This window comes from Halichoeres trimaculatus, unplaced genomic scaffold, assembly GCF_033239565.1.
Source record: "Halichoeres trimaculatus isolate MK-OKI-2021-1 unplaced genomic scaffold, fHalTri1.1 fHalTri1_scaffold_22, whole genome shotgun sequence".
Lineage (NCBI taxonomy): Eukaryota > Metazoa > Chordata > Actinopteri > Labriformes > Labridae > Halichoeres > Halichoeres trimaculatus.
The window spans coordinates 10,326,343-10,344,821 of record NW_027437200.1 but is presented as its reverse complement, the minus strand read 5'-3'; the positions used below and the strand labels follow the sequence as shown (position 1 = coordinate 10,344,821).

The window sequence follows — 18,479 nt, the reverse complement described above, 5'->3', positions numbered from 1 at the left end:
AATTTATCTCTTTTCCTGAAGAAATCCACTTCCTTTTAACATGCTTAAAGGTCCCATATTATGCAAAAATCACTTTTAGTGAAATTTGTGGGTCTTTGGCTTTCCTCCCAGCCCACAAAATGTGATATTTAATGCCAAACCTGTACTTAGTAGTGCTTGTGAATTTAAAATCCTGACCTAAAACCAGCTGTTTGGATTCTGGGGATTTGCCGACGTCAGCAATTCCCTTTTTTGACCAATCAGGAGCAAGCCTGACCTGATTGGTCCACCGGAGCAGATATCCCGAACCCCCTCCCCGCCCACTCCCCTCCCTGCTGCTGCTGCTCCAGCAGCCATCACTGCTTTGTTTTTGGCTGTAAACAGCCACATAGTTCCATGCAAAAGCTTCCCATCTCAGAAGAAGACAATACTAAGTGTCTAGAGTTCATTTATCAAGGAAATGTGCCAGCTACACTCAGTGAAACTGTGCATGTGTGTGCTAGTCACTTAACGGCTGACTGCTTTTCCAACTTTGGACAGAACAACAGAGGGCTAGCGAATAGACTGGTCCTGAATCCAGGCGCATTACCAATCATCTATTTTAAATGCTGTGTGCTGTGGAGCAGATGTAAGAGCTTTTCCTCAGTGTCCCCTGTCTCTGTGTTAGCTTCAGGATGCTAACTTTAGCTGCAGTTAGCCTGTTGTTTTAGCTTGTAATGTTACAGTAAACGAGCTTCGCTGTTTTCTAAACATTGTGCACTCGGAGCTCGTTGCGCCGCTCTCAGTGACGTGGAAGAGCGGGGCGGTATCAGCGGTGGCTCATTTACATATGAAGGCCACGCCCACTAAATCAGACTGTTCTGAACAGAGGGGCTATGAGAGCCTGGAAACAATGCTGCTGTGCTTGATTTATTGGCTTTTTGACCAAAATATGTTACTACCATTTCATGAAGACTTAAATGATTCATATTAAAATGCAGAAGGAGCAGAATATGGGACCATTAACATTTATAGATGAACCTCAGGATTTAAAGTAATGACACATGAGGAGGCACATTAGTGAATAAGTCATCCATTTGCAGCATGTTCCGGTCAGTTTCTGGCTGTCACTGAATGCTGCTGCTCTTGATGGCGTTCTGCGTGCCTATCCGAACACACTGACTGTACGCCGGTTGTTCGGGCTGAAGAGAGGCCTCATTGTGTGCCGTGGCTCCGGTATTCTCTGCTGTAATCTCCAGAATATGAACGAGGACAAAAGTGTCTCAGTGGCTGTCGTCGTCCTGTAACTCGTGCACACGTGTGGGCTGCTGGCTGCGTCAGAGGAGGGTGGCACCGGGAACATGCTTGAGCCATGCGGCGCACAGAGCGGCCTCTGAGCTGCAGTGACCTCATGCTGATGATCGGCCAGCTCGCCGGCTGTTTGTGGTGTTTGTGGTGTGACTGCCGGGTTCACACTGAATCATAAATCAGTGTGACGCTCACCTCAGCTTCCCTCAGAGTTTGACTTGATAACACTTAAACCACAGACGCCTGCAACACCTACCACTCAGTCTGACCCACAACAGTCTGAAGATCACACTGTGATCACAGAAACACAGACATGATAGACGTTTGTTTAAGTAACACTGACAAAATGAGTTACAGTATTGATTTTTTGAAGATATGCATTCCTTTAAAGGGGATTTGATGCTTATTTCTGTACATGAACATTTAGTTAAGAATTAAGAAATTTAGCATATATTTTACACCACATCGATTATGCACATGAAATTGCACTTAAAAACATTTCAATTTCTAGTATTGTGAAGGAACTTTTTCCACATCTGCAAAATGTTTGAAAGTCTCTAATAGCACATTAAATTTTGTACATTTATTGTCATCCATGAAAAAATTCTTTGCAGCAGTGAATGCATGTAGATAACTTTTCACGTATGCTTGCACTCAAAAAACATGCAGATCAGTGTTTGCTCATTGAATTTAATAGACATCAGTGGTTGACCATTCCAACTTTTTACTGTTGCAGATAAAATTGAAGACGTCAAATGTTACACATATTGTGAAGTTGGCAAAAATATATCAGCGTAACTTTCACACTTTCACAGTTTTTTAAATGACCATTACGTGCATGTATTGCCACATGTGAAAGTTTCAGACAGGTTTTTTGCAAATATTTCTACATTTAGGAGTTCACATGATACCTGATAGTACCTTCTATTAATGCACAAGAAATCTTCAGTACCTCCACATGTTTATTTACAATCCTCTCTGCTTCATTTAACTCCCACTCTTACATTTATTCTGCTCCTCTTTTATTACACTTAAAGAAGTTGGACACACTAGTCAATTTTTGCACATGGCATTAAATGCACATGTAACAGCTTACTCAAAATTGAACTTTAAAGATCTGTTTATCAGTTGTAGATTAAAACTTTTATCATAATGAATAGAAATATTCTCACTTCTTTAAGTTGATTGAAATTACTAGTGCACAGACATTTGTGAAGTGTAACTTTTTCGCCTTTACAAGATCTGTCTGTGCACATATTGTCACGTGAAAGTTTCACACATGGATTTTTAAGATAAGAAAGACTTCATTACCACCCCATGGGGGAAATTCCTTTGTTGCAGCATACAATATGAGCAAATGAAAAAGTGGAAAATGCATCATAGTAAAATAAATTAGACAAATAATACTGGAATAAACCGGAGCAGAATATACTTAATTTAACAAGAAATAAGAATACAATTAACAAAGAATATAACATTGTTTTCAGAAACAAACAAAGGCATTTAAGATCTAAACTCTGGTCAGCGTTTCACCTGCTTGCAGACTATAGACGGGTCACACTCAGGCAGCAGATGGCTGAACATCAGCACTTCTTACTGCACAGTTAACTTATCTCTCTGCGTTTCATCCCACAGGGAGTTTCTCCTCCTTTATTGCACATAATAAATCTGCATATATACACATCATCAGCGTACAGTTATACATCTGCATATTGTTTTATTTTTTCTTTCCACAGCTTCGCGCTGTGAGGCATTTAACTAAAATCTTGATGTGTCACCGTCACAGAGAAGCAGAAGCAGTGAGTTCAGAAAGTTTGAGCAAACATGAGGTCGACTTACCAGATTATATTCATCAGACTGTGATGAACGGTTATCCAGTGAGGTATTCTATGTTTTTACTTTTTGACTTTTGGTTTGTGCTAAAACTTTAGAGCACAAACGTTGAACTGAAACACAAACCCTCCCTTTTCCTTTTACAGAAGTGTAAAAGTCTCTGTGTCTTTGGTTCCTGTTGAACCTCTGTGAGCTGAGTTTGACCTTCCTCACAGTCCAAGGAGAAGTTTGATTTAGTTTGTCTGTCTGCAGAGCGTCAGGTTGCTCCATGTGTGTTTACATCTGCTTCCCCATCAGCCTCTCTCCACATGAGACTTAATAACACCCTGTTGTGAGCAACACGTCCTGCTTTTCAGATCTTTTGAAGAGTGCATGTCTGAGGTGATCTGTGGAGATTTCCTGTGATGTGACCTGAATCTGACCTTTGTCTGTATCCTGATGCACTCCTACAAACGAACATCTTGCTAAGATGCAACATGGAGCCAGAAGTAAAGTTCCAAAAAACAAACATATTTAATTTCAGAAGTTATGCAAAGAAGCTCGTAGTTTGCATAATGCAACAGGAAACAGAAAAGCTTCATTGCTCCGATAAGAACATGAAAGAGTCTTCTGAGAAGATTTTGTAGAAACTGTTTTCTCTTCATCTTTGCTCCTGTTTGATTCTGTGCTGAGCTTTAAAGCTGCTGTAAACATGCAGAAACAATGAATCTTTGGATGTCAGCGGAGCAGAGAGGACGCTTTATGCTCCCTGAAGAGGAATTTCTGTTACAGCGTGCTTCAAGTCTCTGCAAGTTCATCCGCAAACTACAGAGAACACACTGTTTGAAATGTGGATCAGACAATCTCAGTGTTTTAAAGTAAAGAAAGGAAAATGTGCAACAGGAGTGTTTCTGGTCAGAGTGATTGTGTGTCTGATGCATGTGGAATAATTTGACATCTGCACGTTTCTGAACATTTAAATTTCAATAATGATCTGATGCAGATGTTCAGCAGCACTGTGAGAGCCAAATAAGCCTCCACGTGAGAGAAGAGCTTCTGCTTTTAGCTTTACTCGTTTCCTCAGCTTTAAAGTTGAACCGTCACTCAGGTCAGGCTCTCTGTGGTTTGACAACAACCTGTTTCCTTTTCACAATTACATCTCTGTTGAAACATCAGAGAAACAAGAGGCAGAAACCTCCTGAAGCTGCAGAAGCCAAACATTTAAATGCCTGAAGAGGATGTAAATCAAAGTTTTTTTGTTGTTGTTTGACTTTAACACAGAGGTGTTTCTACCTGTTCCTCCTGCAGCCCTCTCATTCTCTCTGTTAAGGCCCCTATGTGTTATTTTGAAACATGATGAGTGACTGAAATAGTTTTGCAAAGTCGGTAATAATAGAGTTAGACCAAGATGTCAAAAGCAGACTGAGAAGTCTGAACTCAGACTTTAAAACTTGCTAAAATTTTCAAAATATTGCAGAAACATCAGACGTCAGAGACTTAAATGTGCTTCTGTGTTTCTGCAGTCGACCAGGTGAAGTTCAGGCCTCCTCTGAGGAAAGTCACCGAGCCATATCCTGACCTGGTAACTCAGCTCCTCTGTGTCTGATGATCAACATTACCTCATGCTTCAGTTTTACTAACACAGCTGTGGCTTTGTTCCCTCAGCAGGGTTCCTATGATGATGACTGGAGTCTGTCAGGAGATGAAGATAATTCACCGTAAGTCTGCTCATGTCTCATATCCCACTTTTATTTCAAACTCAGTCTGATCATAAACACACACATATAGGATCATGATGTGGTCTAAGACAGATACTTGGTGCAAAATTTCCTCTACAGCAACCGAAACTGAAGCTAAAGCACAGGACGCACTTCTTATCAGTTTAATATGTTTCTACAAAAAGAAACAAACAAACAAAAAAAAACCTTATTGTATTCTTGAACTTTCAGATCAGGTGTCAGAGTATAAGTACAATTATTTATCCCAAAAAAACCCTTTGTATTTGGATTTATAAATTTACGACTAAGTTGATTTTTTTTTTCCTTTTCAAAAATTGCAAATTATTTTTATCTACAATTAAATATCTTAAATATCTGATCTTAAAAATTATCCAGGATTTTTGTCTGTGTAATTTTTATTTTTTCCTTTTTGTGCCTGTTTAATGTCACTTTAACTTTTTGAAGATTTGTTTTTGTGTACCAGAGAAAAAGAAAAGAAAAAAGTTCCACGTCATACATAGCACAAAAAAAAAGTGCAGTTTGTTGTTTTTATTGCTGCACAGTTTAATATTTTTCCAATTTGGTTGACATGTAATTTTCTGCAGGTTGGAGAAAAAGAAGAAGAGAGTAGTTGTTGTACACAAAGAATATGTACTGATTGTTTTTTTTAATGGTTATAATGTGACAAGTGAAGGGTTAGATTCATCATACATAACAGGATCTTTTTGTCCTTAAGGGCCACCATAGTTCACAGTCAGTTTTGGACTTGACCTATAATACTGGAGACTTTTTGCACTTGATTTTATCTCATTAAAGTTTTCCAAATCCAGTTTTGCATATTGATAATAAACATTTTAAACACATTACAGCTCATGACAACTTTGCTCATTAGTTACACATCTCATTCACATATTTTAATGCAGACCTCAGCCTAAGACAATATGTTTAAATTTGCAGTAAATATTGATTTGAAACTTGAATATTAAACTATGTTTCCTGTAAATTTGACTTTGTTTTAATTTGTAAGATTAACTTTTACAAGTGTCTGACCTTTTGCATCACACATTGTTTAACATTTACACTAAAAAGACCTTTTTTTTAATCACTTTTGGAGAATTCGGTCAGAAAATGGGAACTTTGACCAAACCCTAGAAGAACAGTTTATGACTTAAATGTTTTTGCTAAAAAGAGTTTGAGTGGTGATAAATCCTCAGTGAGCGTCACTCGTCCGTCAGGCCCATAGTCAGATAAATATCAGGTGTTCCTGTTGCAGGAGCCTGTTGGAATGTGTGGAACAAGCTCTGCAGCTCAGGTAGGTCACACCTGTCAAAGCCGGCCTCTCTAACAGCAGTGACCCATCCCTCGTCTCCCCCCCTCCTACCTGAGTTTACCTGAGATCACCTGCCTGTGATGGTGTGATATGAGAGTCAGTGGGTTTGTGTTTGGTCTCTTAAACCTCGCTCATGGTGTGATCTCTAACTGACGCAAACCTACTGATCCTCAGCTTCGTGGCCTTCTTTGTGTTTTCTGCTTTTTGTGGAGTTTTACTATGAGCTGCTGTTAGCATCCTATAGCATCTGTAGCATCTGTAGCATCATCTGCCTGTGTCGTCCAGCTTGTTGTCGTAACGCCTGACCTTGACCTCTGCAGAGGATTTTCACTCCTTCCCTGATCAGAAATGCTGTTTCTTTGTCTTTCAGGAGTTTAACCATCAGGAGGGCGCCATCTTCTGATGTAAGTGTTACACTACAACTATTGTTTATGTTTATTTAAATCCCAACTACATAAATTTACATTCTCTGTCTATATTTGTTGTATTCAGGGAGGTAGGAAGGGCGGTCTCTTCAGCCCGTCCACGGCCTCTCTGCCTGCCTTCAGCTCTCTAAGTCCAAACGCAGAGGACAGCGACCTGACGCTGAGGCCCAGCTGTACACTGGGTCCTGAATCTGCCGTCACTGCTGACTCCGCCTCCACTACAGGTAGCACACATCATCACAACCAACAGGGAAGACTGGAAGTCTGTTCTTGGACAGACTAAACTCCCTCCTCTTCTCTTCTCCTCCTGTGTCTGAAGTTTTATCCAGGTGCTCAGCCACACAGGACATAAGCAAGCGCTGCAGCGACCCCTGTCTGCCAGCAGGGGACGCTGCAGCCACAGAGAAAAGACGTGTTACACCTGTTACCTCTCCGAAAAGAGAGACGCCGCTCTCACCTGAGTGGAGCACGCTGAGGAGGAAGACAGAGGACTCAGTGAGTGTTTCTGTCTGTCTTCAAACATGAGTCAGCGTGTGATCTCTAACAGAATAACGTCCTAATGGATCATGTCTTAAAGATGTTGATGTGACTTCATCTGATGCACAGTTTTTATCCCCCCTTGTGTTTTGTTGTGTGTAACCTTTGACCTATCCAGAGGGCTGCCTGTCATGGACTCCCTCCTACCCCTCAAGTCCATGTAAGTGTGAACGCTAACAGCATGTGACGCCAATAAAAGCCAACTGACGCTTCCTCATACTGCATGAAACACATTTAGAATCAAGTTTATGTTTTGATGCTGGGCGGGAACATGTTTGAAGTTCTTCTTCTTCAAAATCAGCTTGATTTGATTTAAAGATCATCTTTATACCTCTGAGCCTCATCCTGTAGGGCCTGATGCAGCTTTAAACTGTTATTATCTAAAGACTCAGAGCTGCCAATTGGTGTCTTAACTTCCTGTGCGTCTTTTCCAGATGGGAGCCTGTTTCTCTAAAGTCTTTAATGGTTGTCCTCTTCATATCCACTGTGCCGTCACCTGGATTTTACCCAAAACAAGGGGTAAGATCATGTGATCTTACAGATTTTTGGTTGTTGTAAAAAGACCACCTTATATAACAACTCTGGCACACAAGGTGATATTGTTCCAGAGGGGGTGTCTCATGAGTTGTCTCATCTCTTAGATCAGTACCTCATCCTCGGAGCAGAGGAGGGAATCTACAACTTAAACCTAAATGAACTTCATGAAGATACACTAGAGAAGGTAATACAGTGGCTTTTGTACACTTTGCTCTGTTATATTTCTGCCAAACAACACAACACCCCCAAATGGACCTCTGTCATGTTCAGAGATGGTCCAGGGAAAAAAAAGGGGAGTAACATTGATGTAAAACCCCAGGATAAAGGTGTAAATAGGAACTTATTTTTAATTAAAATTTCTCACTGGATTTAATCTGAGCTACATTCACCTGACAAATTCAAAAAGTCTGGTCACAAGAAATTCCAAGCCAAAAATGCCAAAGAAATCTGCCCATGAGCTAATTAACATGTCCCTGTTTAGTTTCTAGTAATAAGACTTCTTTATTTTAACAAAGATTTTAATGAAGATGTTTACCTGCCCTCTTAGAGACGGCAAGCCTGATTTCACATACAAGTCACAATGATGTGTGAGGCAGCCATCACCAGTGACAAACACCTCAAGGCATAAGAGGAGCAACCATATACAGCATATCTCTGTTATCAATTAAAGGAAGAGATGTTGCTGATATAAGCAGTTTCCTGGCTCTATGTGAAAAACAGGATCTGTTTCTGTAGAAGAACCTACCTTTCAATGTGTGCTTTGAAAGAAAGCTCATGATCTAAAAGGAAACCCAGGTATTTATAATTGGAGACCAGCTCGCCTGGGTTTCCTTGTTGAGTTACCACAGACGGTACATTCACTGGTTACTCACTTGAATTTGAAAAGGCCATGAGCTTTTTTGTTTCTGAGTTTAAAACCAGTTACAAGGTCCTCAAACGAGCCTGAACAACATTAAAAGCAGCTTATAAAAACTTGAAAGCCTGAGTAAGCTGATGAACAACAATAAATAATGGTATTATCTGCATAAAAATGATAAAATGCATTTGACACATTAGAACAAAGATTGTTGATATACACTTAAAATAAAATGGGGCCCAGCACTGATCCTTGGGGTACCCCTTTAGTGACACCCAGAACAGTGGAGATGGATCCTGCCACCTGCACATACTGTGTTCTGTTTGTTGAATAATCAGCAAACCAAGAAGTGGCAGATTTTGACATACAGATAATCGCCAAGGTTTTAGACAAGTCAATAAAAAGAGCTACACAATATTTAGTAATTGATTAAGATTCAAAAGAAAAAGTTGAAACAAACCATTAAAAGTACAAACTAGTTTATAAAACAAGTGCTTGAGTTAACCACTTTTAAAACACAGGCACTGCTCAGTTCCAGATCAATCTGGAGTTTGTTTCATGGAGCAGAACTGAACACTCTTTACTCAGCTCGGTGAGAATGAGAGGAAACTGCACACCCCGTCCTGCACTTATGATGATTTGTGCAGACAATCAGAGATTTTTCTAATGCAGACAAACTTCGGACTAAGATTAAAATCCAGCACTGCTCAATCTTTTGAGCTGCTGTTCTCTCCTAATCAAAAAATAATAATTAAATCACAACAGGTGGCTGAAGAGCATGTTCTTAGAGCTGTCCACTTTTGATTAGACCATGTCTCATCATCATCTTTCTGCAGCTGCTCCCTCAGAGATGTACGTGGTTGTACGTCATGAACAATGTGCTGATGTCCGTATCAGGTAAACTAGATCTTTATAGTATCAATTTTATTAAAGAAATCAAAATACTGGTTCACGTTTTCTGTACTAAGACTCCACCGTCTCCACCGTCCATCCTGCAGGAAAGTCTTCCCAGCTTTACTCCCACAGCCTGACGGCTCTGTTTGAGCAGAGAGGAGACCTGCAGAAGAAACACGGCAGTCTGTCACTTGGCACCAACCGCTTCACAGAGAGGATCAGCACCAGGTAGGAGAAGACATCAGTTTATCTGCCTTTAGACAAAATGCAAGAAGTATTTCTGCACATCTTCAACGAAACATGAGACCTGCAGACTGGAAGTCTGAGTCTCAAAATTGCAAAAGCTTAAAGATTCTCATGATGACTTGCTTTTGCATCAAAAAGTGTTAACCCACACCCTCCACACTTAATCTCATCACAGTGGTAGAATCCTATTTTGTTTGTGCTGATGTGTTTTCTCTCAGCCACAGGAAGTTCACCGTCTCTGTGAAGATCCCCGACACTAAAGGCTGCAGGAGGTGTAGTGTAGGTGAGTTACTTGTCATCCTCTGTGTGATCAGTGTGAGGGGGAAAGTGTGGTGAGCTGTTTGACAAAGAAACATCATAAATAAAGACCTCTAACTCTCTGTGTCTCCTCTCTCAGCGAGGAACCCGTACACAGACAGCACGTTCCTGTGTGCAGCTGTTCCCTCTGGTATCGTCCTCCTTCTGTGGTATGAGCCTCTGCAGAAGTTCATGCATCTAAAGGTTTGTGCAGATGAGTGACCTGTACAGATCTGGTGTTGTTTGGTTTTTGGAGTCAGATTCTGAGCATCCTCCCTGTTTGTGTTTCCTCGACCTGCAGCACATCCCCATCAAGCTGCCGGACTCTCTGCCCATATTCGAGCTGCTGGTGTTGGTGACAGACGAGTTTCCTCAGCTGTGTGTTGGAGTCAGAGACTGTCCTAATGGGAAAAAGCCCATCAGCCAGCAGCTGCAGTTTGATATCATAGAGCTCAACAGCTCACCTGTTTCATGTCCAGGTAGGATGGAAACTCCAGTTTTGCTTTCAGGTAAACAGACTGTAATTTTCCTGATCTAAAAACAAACACCAAATCTATCACATGTATGTAAAGAAGAACAACCTGATGCTCTCAGGGAAAAAGGAGAACTTTAAGTGGACCCACTTTAATCCATCAGGGATCATGTTGCAGACATTACAGCCTGTTTACCAGAAGGAGCATTTCCAAAAGTTCAGTTTCAAAACACCAGAATCCTCCTTTAAAGTTTCCTCTCTGCAGATGGTGGAGCTCTGAATGCTGCACAGGTAACCCAACTGGACAGAGACACAGTTTTCATCGCGTTAGAAAGTGAGTCCCTCCATCCATCCATCCTGATATGCTGTAAAATTTTAACCTTAAATCATAACGTACTGACGCCTCCATCTTGATGCTGATTGGACAGAAACTGTGAAGATCGTGAACCTGAGGGGACACCCATCCAAAGATCTTGCTGCTGAGATGGTTTTTGACTTCCCCATTGAAACTCTAGGTAAGAAATCATCTGAGACACACACACACTGATGATTTTCTCCCCACACTTTAAGTGACGTGTGTTTCTGTCAGTCTGTTTACAGGACAGTGTGCTGGCTTTCTGGAAGCACGGCCTCAAAGGGAAGAGCTTTCATTCAAATGAGGTGAGAAGGAAGAAGATTCATGTGTGTCTGCGCTGATTTCAGGCTTTTTTTGGTCATTTAAAGTTGTGCATGCTACATGTCTGTATCTCATTCTGCAGGTTACTCAAGAAATCACAGATGAGAGTCGAGCGTTCAGAGTTTTGGGGACAAACAGGTACAGTAACACCCACCTGACCTGTTAATCTACAGGTTAAATCTGAGAGGTGTTTAAGCTGTAAACTCATCTCCAGATTTTCCCCTTCCCAGAGACATCATCCTCCAGAGCACGCCGACAGACGAGCCGTCAGCTCTGAGCAACCTCTACATCCTGACCGGACATGAGAGCAGCTACTGAGAGGAAACAAAGAGTTGATTTCTTCCAAAAACTCTCACTGAAGAGAAGAGGGTTCTCTTTCACTGAAGCTGTAGAAGCACAAACCAGTCACTCAGAGTGTCTGCTACGGAAGCCCAGAGGGGACAAAGTTAAAGAGACAAAGTCAAACATGCACGTTTGAGAGGAGCTGCTCGGCTCTTTAGATATTTCTCATCTAAGAGTTGGAATTATTATACAATAATCCACTTTGCAAGAAAATAGATGGACAAGGTGTTTTCTAAGTCTGTGCTACATACAGTAAACAATGCAGCTCTAATTTAATATTACAGCTTTAGAGCAGGAGAAGACTGTAAGAATATAAAACTACTTTTCCATGTCCATTGAAATGTGGAAGAACATCAAACAGGTCAGAGAAGGAAGTACTGTAAAATATTTAATTCTGGGAGTAAGTTTTGATCTTTTTAGTTTACTTTACTATTTGAATATCATCTCCTGAGATTGTTCATAACATAAAACGCAAAGTAAAATTTGGGAAACATCTTAAAGGGAGATTGTAAATGTGCTTAAAGAGTTTTTAACTCTTTGCTTTTCTAAACTTCTTTTTAAAACATAAACGTTTCTCCAGCCTAAGTTACTGTGCAGCTACAGAAGAGGGAACCTGGCAGAGATTTTTTTGGTCTACATTTTGGAGTATTTAAGTAGACAACACCGATGTAACATCCATGACCGCACAGAAACACATCAATACTAATGCATGAATACTTCTGTGAGGTCTCACTGTTTGCTCTCGTCTTTCTCTACTCCTGTAACAGAAACCAAAGTTTTGACTCCAAGCTTAACACCAACTGTTAAAGGAAATAGACGTAGCTTTTTGTTTTACAGAGAGAAACCATGCAGGTGTCCTCTGAGGGCCTGTGCCTGCGAACACCGTTTTTTTTGTTTTTTTTTTTGTGCAAGGCAAAGCTAAAAGTCATAGATTTAAAAGGAAAGAGTCGTAAATCTACTGGTGATAAAACAAAAACCTGAGAATAAAGGTGTCATCCCTCAGCAGCAAACTTGTTAATTTGCCAGATTTCAGTTGTAAATTTGTGAGATAAAAGCTTGGATTTAACAAGAAAAAAGTCTTTGGAGAAAATAGTTAAATTAACAAGAATAAAATTCTGGTTGTATGGAAATAAAGATTTGTGATGAGAAAAAAATAGTCAGAAATTTCAGATAAATACTCCTAATTTACCAATTTAGTCATTCATATTTTGAAACTAGTCTCAAGAAGAAAGTTATATCAGTTCAAAAATTGAAGTCATAAAGCCCCTGTGAGGAACTTTCTGTTTGTGTTGACTTCACACCCCCTGTGTACAAAATGAATATTACCAAGAATACTTGCTGCAGAAGAAGACTGAGTATTTTTTGTTCTTTCTCATGTTGTCAAACACCTCATGTGACACAGAACACTTAGGCTAATCACAGTATAAAACAGCAAATTGTTTCTTGAAAATTTATCACTTTATTCTTGATATATAATTTTTATCTTTGATATCATTGCCCCACAGGTCTCTATCTCTGTTTTCTTTCTGTTTTGATTGTTAGCCTCAATGTTACAGAGCGTGTGTAGCACAGACAGTTAATCAGATGTTTTTTCTTACTAAATGACATGTAGCTCTGAAAAATTGTGCCAGTGTAGCAGCATTCACATGAAGATAAGAGAGCTAAGACTGTGGTTGGTGTTTGGTAGATTTTTTCAATGCTGTCTGTGACCCATAAGTGCCATAAAAAGGTTTCAGTTGTGTGTTCATCTCCTTTATGATTGACTTGATTACACAGAGACTAAACGTGATTCATTAGGTGCCATCAAAATGTTAAACCTGCTCATCTGACTAAAATGTAAAATTCACTACATTAGGGAATGTGTGTGATGATATTTATAAAAGGGAACTGTATAAGTAACACATTCCCCCGAGATATACTTGAAAGACATGATATGCATATGGATATTTGGGTTTTTAAGATGATTTTATTAGTATTTGTGTGTAAATTTGATGTATATAACAATGCAGTATGCTTTTACAGGATGTAATGGGTTGTATTCTGCCAAATAAACATTTTAATAGCTATTTAAACCTGTCAGATCCATTTTGAGCAACACCAAGAGTCCCAAAATGCCATGTTTTAACAAAAGTCTACATCATGCTCCCCAAAGAGGATATTACTGAAGCTCACATTAAAGTTCAAAGCTCCCTCTGGTTGGTAGGACAGAATCAGACTTGTGCAAAGCCTCTGGAAATGGGAATCACTGGTTCATTGTGTGTTGTAAATGTTGTAACAAAAAGGCTTGAACACCGTTTTTTTTTTTTTCAATCAAAAAATTGTTAGATATTTATTCCTAAATTTTGGTAATTTAAAAGGAGACACTGGTCCATCATGGGTAAGCAAGAAAATACCTCATATATACTTTCATTTAAAAAGTTAAAAAATGTTGTGCGCTGGATCTGATGTAATATCACAGCTGTAAAATTGATAACAGCTAGTTCATAAGTGGACTTAAACATACTTGGCTTTTATTGCACTGTGTGGTTTAAAGTAGATGTTACCTTATTTTTATATGGTTGTGTGGACTCCATGAAGACTAGCAAACGTTTTATGAAAGCTAATGGGGATCCAAATAAAAGATAAAGAATGAAGAATAGAGAATACAAGTAGTATGACGACTTATAGGAGAGCTAAAGTGCTCTTGGTTAACTTGTTTAGCACATTGGAAGGCACCAGAAAAGGGTGTAAATAAGTGTAGTTTTCAAAGTATTATGCTTGCCATGCTGTGTTTTTGCAGGACATACCCCCGAACAGTAGGTGGCGACAAAGAAGCGGGAGCTAAAAGTAAAGACGCGGCAGCAGCTTCGTCATTTCACTTTCATTCATTGCTTTCAAGGCCTACGACGTTTCTGAGGTTGGTTACGAGGTTTTTATGTAAACTGTGATACTAAGAACGAGTTAGAAAGATTAATATGTAAGGAAAAACGGCTAGAGATAAAGAAAACCTGATCCTAAAGGTGAACGCTGGGATCTTTTCATGGTGACGTTCCTCTTAGGTGCAAGAGCTAGGCTAGGTAGGAAGTAAGTTAGCTCCTCGAAAAATTGCAGTTTTACCAGCTTTAAATATTACTTCGTTTTATTAAAATTTATATTAAAATAAGTATGGCAGCCGTTTGGGATCGCAAAGACAGCGACGTTGGGCACATGGCGTAAAAACGCTTTAATTTCCTAATTACGTCAGTGTTAGCTCTTTAGCTGACGTTAGCCTTTCCGCTTGTTTACCTTTCAGTTGTAAAAACGCCAGAGTTTGTTTCAGGTGAAGACCGAAATTAACCCTGGAACATTTCACTTTTAGAGCATACAAATCTCGAGGTGCATTAAGCATTAAAGTGAGAAATGCAGTTTTTCTACTGTTGATTAAAAATGTTAGGTGGTATGTCGTGGGTTTGCAAGACCGGATGATACTAAGTTTTTATGTGAACATCTGTTATACTGGGATAAGATAATCCTTAACTTGTCTGACAGGGAAATGTACAGAATTACAGCAGCAAGTGAATTGTGCACACATTGCTATCAGGATATATGAAATAGAATATAAGAAGCATTAACAAGCTTAACAAAATATGTAAAGAACTATTTAACTTCCATAAATATGTAAATGACCAACACACAAGTCGTAAATGTGCAGAATTCACAGGTTAGACCTAAAATATATCCTTTACTATAGGATGTTCTCACACATCTCAGATCTGTAAGAGCTGTGCATTAACAGTATGAGAGATTCTAACCTTTAGTGAAGCTGTATGACCTGGAAGAAACTTGGCCACGCCTTTATATTGCAAGATCCAGCAGTGCTTGTCTCTCCCATCCCCAGTAATCATTCCACAACAACATTTTTAACTTTTTTTATTAGGGTTTTAATTTCTGAGCCTAAAGGAACAGATGATACTCAAATGTCACAGCCTTTGCTAGTGCACAGTGAAATCGTGGTTGTGATTTTACAGTTTGACACATTTCTCTTATTCCTCCAGGACACAGATCGTCATCATGGTGAAAATTTTTATCGGCAACCTGGCTTGCAACGCCACGGCTAATGAGCTGCGTGAACTCTTTGAGAAGTATGGCGAAGTCACAGAATGCGACATTGTCAAAAACTATGGTTTTGTGCACATGAGCAACACGTCAGAAGCAGAGGAGGCCATCAGGAACCTCCACCAGCACCAGCTGCATGGCTGGCGCATGAATGTGGAGATGAGCAAAGGGAGGCCCAAGTCCACCACCAAGCTTCATGTCAGCAACCTTGGCGACAACGTTGACTGTGAAATGCTGAAGGCCAAGTTTGAAGAGTTTGGCCCAGTGGTGGAGTGCGACATAGTGAAGGATTACGCCTTTGTGCACATGGAGCGAATGGAGGACGCTATGGAGGCCATCGAAAAGATGGACAACACGGCCTTTAAAGGTGAACTCTTGCGCTGGGGGAGCTAGTGGTCCTGTGCTGTTTGTAGTTCTGGGGCCATAGAGCTCTCGTAACAAGTGAAATCCACTAAATGATATTTTTAAAGACCAGGTGAACTGAAATGAATCACTTGTAAGTTTGTCTCTTGGTAAACAAGTTGCACTGGTACCGGTGAATAAGCAATGGCATAAAGTCCCCTGCACCTGCCGCGTCAGGTTATCGCTTCGCTCTGTGATTGTCCGTCAATGCATTCAAGGTTTCTGATAGTCGGTAAGACGCTTTGCGTTTCAGATTCCCTCGGTCTCATGCGTGTCTTCTCTCTCCTCACAAGGCAAGCTGATGAACGTACAGCTGTCCACCAGTCGGCTCCGCACGGCCCCAGGAATGGGAGATCATACCGGCTGCTATGTCTGTGGGAAACATGGTCACTGGTCGAAAGACTGTCACGTCGGTCGGAATGGTAGCCACGGTGATGGCCCAAGAGGTCGCAGTGGCCGGGGGCCCCCACGCGGTCCCCCAGGTTATGGCAGGGGCAGCTACGGGATGGCCGCACCTCCAGCAGATGATTACATGGGTGGCTCTGCGTATAGTCGAGCTAGTTACTTAGGTGGGATTCCACCTCCCCCTCGTAGGCTCAGCAGCTACAGCGCTGAGCTGGGGGATCGGTACAGGCCGCCAAGCTCCTACCCTGAGAGGTCATCGGCTTATGAGCGGGAACGCATCTACAGCAGTTTTGACTACTATGAGAAATACAGAGCTCGCCCTTATGGCGCAAGCTATTTCGAGGATCGTCGCATGTCCTATATCCCTCCTCCCCCTCCTCCCTCTTCCTCCCTCTCAAAGCTTTCATCCAGTTTAGATCCATATGAACGTCGGCCTCTGCCTCCTCCTACAGCAGCCTCTGCAGCTGCAGCCGCCGCCACCGCCGCTTACTATGCACGAGACCGCAGCCCCATCAGACGAGTGCCGATCCCCGCCTCAGCCTACAGCTATGAGCGAACACGTCTGTCTCCTTTGTCGGCATCCAGAAGCTCCTATGCTGCTTCACGGCCTAAGGACCCTTACACGCCGCGCTATGCGCCATACTGAAGACACAATACCAAGGTGAGCAGCGTCTTTGAAAAGCCATGTAAACATGCAGTACTGATCAGTGGGAGGTTGCACGTTGGAATGGTTTCTTCAATGTCTGGTTTCTTCTTTCTTTCCAGGTTTGTTTGTGAACTGCAGGAATTTTCCTTCCCCATCGATACTCAAGATCAACAGAGTTCCATCTGTAAAGCAGAAGGACCCAGAAATTCAGATTGAAAGATCTTTGAGCAACTTGAACTCTAGTTACCAACTGATAAATCGCACCTTCAGTCACTATAATTTGCAAACTGCATTGACTCTTGTGATGTATAAAAACAATATTTTTTTCACTCTCTTTGCAGCTTTTGTTTCAGATTTTAGCCATTTCTTTTTATTTGGTCCTACCTGTGTTTCTCCTTCACTTCAGGCAAATTGTAAAACTCACTTTTTGGCTTTTTTTGTCATTTAGACAAAAAAAAAAATTTTCATGGATGTATGTTAACATTTATTTTTTGTTTTAATGAGATGAGTGTAAACTTGTGCTGGTTTGAATCTTATCTTCTTTACAGACACAGATCTGAGCTTATCTTAGTCCATTATAGTGACAGATGTTTAACAAAAGCAGAGACGATGAAACCAACTGAGAATTAAGGTTGGATCTAAAGTAAGTCAGATAATCTCAAACATTCCAGCCTTTTCATTTTGACTAAGTCAAAGGCTTATCCACAAATTTTAACTATTATTTAACACTTAATGGTGTTCCTGCTGAACGTAACACAAAAGTTTGGCTGGGTAACACCAAAAGAAGAATATTGTCTGATTTGAAAAGTGAAACATTATCATCCTGAATTTGTGTTCTCTTACTTTTGCCCTCAGCTGACGAAAGAAAATAACCTGTCGGGTCTTAGTTTTTTGTTTGGGACGGGTGTTCATTGTCTCAGTGAATGAATGGATGTGAGGAAGGACTCAGGGCTTGGTCATGTGTGAGTCAGGGGGCACCTGTGTTTTGTTGAAGGTGCCTTTGTTTGTTTTGCAAATATAGAGTAGGATTTGAAGTTTGTATTTTTCATACTAGCTGTAAAAGTACCAGCACACATTAAAATCTCAAATGAAAGTGATTTTTAATAAAGCCAAAGTTACTTTGGTGTCGACTTGCTTCAGTTCTGTTCCATTATACATGTTATTGTTTGTTCGGGGATGTGACTGAAGACTGCCTTTATTAAAGCTCCTTAGAGGAACTTTAGGTCTGTGTCAGACTTGGCGCTCCTGTGGATTGAATGGTCTATGTTGACCATGGACTAGTCTGTACCATTAAATGTATCACTCGTTGAGGACCCTTCCAGTGAAACATAAGAGAAGCTGTTTTAGAAGCACACATGACACCTACCCTCTGACAATGATTCAGACTTCAGAAAATAAGTGCAGAAAAAGTTGCTTCCCTGGATAATAATCTTGTTTGCTTTTTAAACTAATACAGTGGCATTAATAGTAATTTCGGGCAACTTTATAAACAGAGAAAGTCTTCACAGGAGCTTCAAATATAAAGTTGGAGGACTGTTTGTTTA

General features: G+C 40.6%; 2 protein-coding genes across 5 annotated transcripts in view; both read left to right on the top strand.

Moving 5' to 3' along the window:
- The window catches only part of map4k2 (mitogen-activated protein kinase kinase kinase kinase 2), a 33,006-nt gene extending 19,565 nt beyond the window's left edge, over positions 1-13,441 (top strand). Inside the window, exons 14-32 of one of the 4 annotated variants that reach the window (XM_074661994.1) lie at positions 4,602-4,660; positions 4,747-4,796; positions 6,070-6,108; positions 6,497-6,530; positions 6,619-6,775; positions 6,871-7,046; positions 7,207-7,248; positions 7,523-7,607; positions 7,730-7,809; positions 9,318-9,378; positions 9,480-9,603; positions 9,840-9,904; positions 10,019-10,122; positions 10,220-10,397; positions 10,656-10,724; positions 10,819-10,905; positions 10,980-11,050; positions 11,149-11,204; positions 11,297-13,441. In XM_074661994.1, the coding sequence (XP_074518095.1) occupies positions 4,602-4,660; positions 4,747-4,796; positions 6,070-6,108; positions 6,497-6,530; positions 6,619-6,775; positions 6,871-7,046; positions 7,207-7,248; positions 7,523-7,607; positions 7,730-7,809; positions 9,318-9,378; positions 9,480-9,603; positions 9,840-9,904; positions 10,019-10,122; positions 10,220-10,397; positions 10,656-10,724; positions 10,819-10,905; positions 10,980-11,050; positions 11,149-11,204; positions 11,297-11,384 (1,625 nt within the window). In that variant the 3' untranslated portion in view covers positions 11,385-13,441. Of the gene's footprint in view, positions 1-4,601; positions 4,661-4,743; positions 4,797-6,069; positions 6,109-6,496; positions 6,531-6,618; positions 6,776-6,870; positions 7,047-7,206; positions 7,249-7,522; positions 7,608-7,729; positions 7,810-9,317; positions 9,379-9,479; positions 9,604-9,839; positions 9,905-10,018; positions 10,123-10,219; positions 10,398-10,655; positions 10,725-10,818; positions 10,906-10,979; positions 11,051-11,148; positions 11,205-11,296 lie in introns of all 4 variants that reach the window. The other 3 variants (XM_074661993.1, XM_074661995.1, XM_074661996.1) reach the window with 3 other exon arrangements.
- A 751-nt stretch (positions 13,442-14,192) lies between these two features.
- Positions 14,193-17,794, top strand: LOC141784570 (RNA-binding protein 4.1-like). The gene is made up of 4 exons (XM_074662420.1): positions 14,193-14,304; positions 15,422-15,849; positions 16,178-16,950; positions 17,055-17,794. The coding sequence occupies exons 2-3, from the start codon at positions 15,438-15,440 to the stop codon at positions 16,933-16,935; spliced, it is 1,170 nt and encodes a 389-aa protein (XP_074518521.1). The 5' UTR covers positions 14,193-14,304; positions 15,422-15,437; the 3' UTR covers positions 16,936-16,950; positions 17,055-17,794.
- The last annotated feature ends 685 nt before the right edge of the window (positions 17,795-18,479 follow it).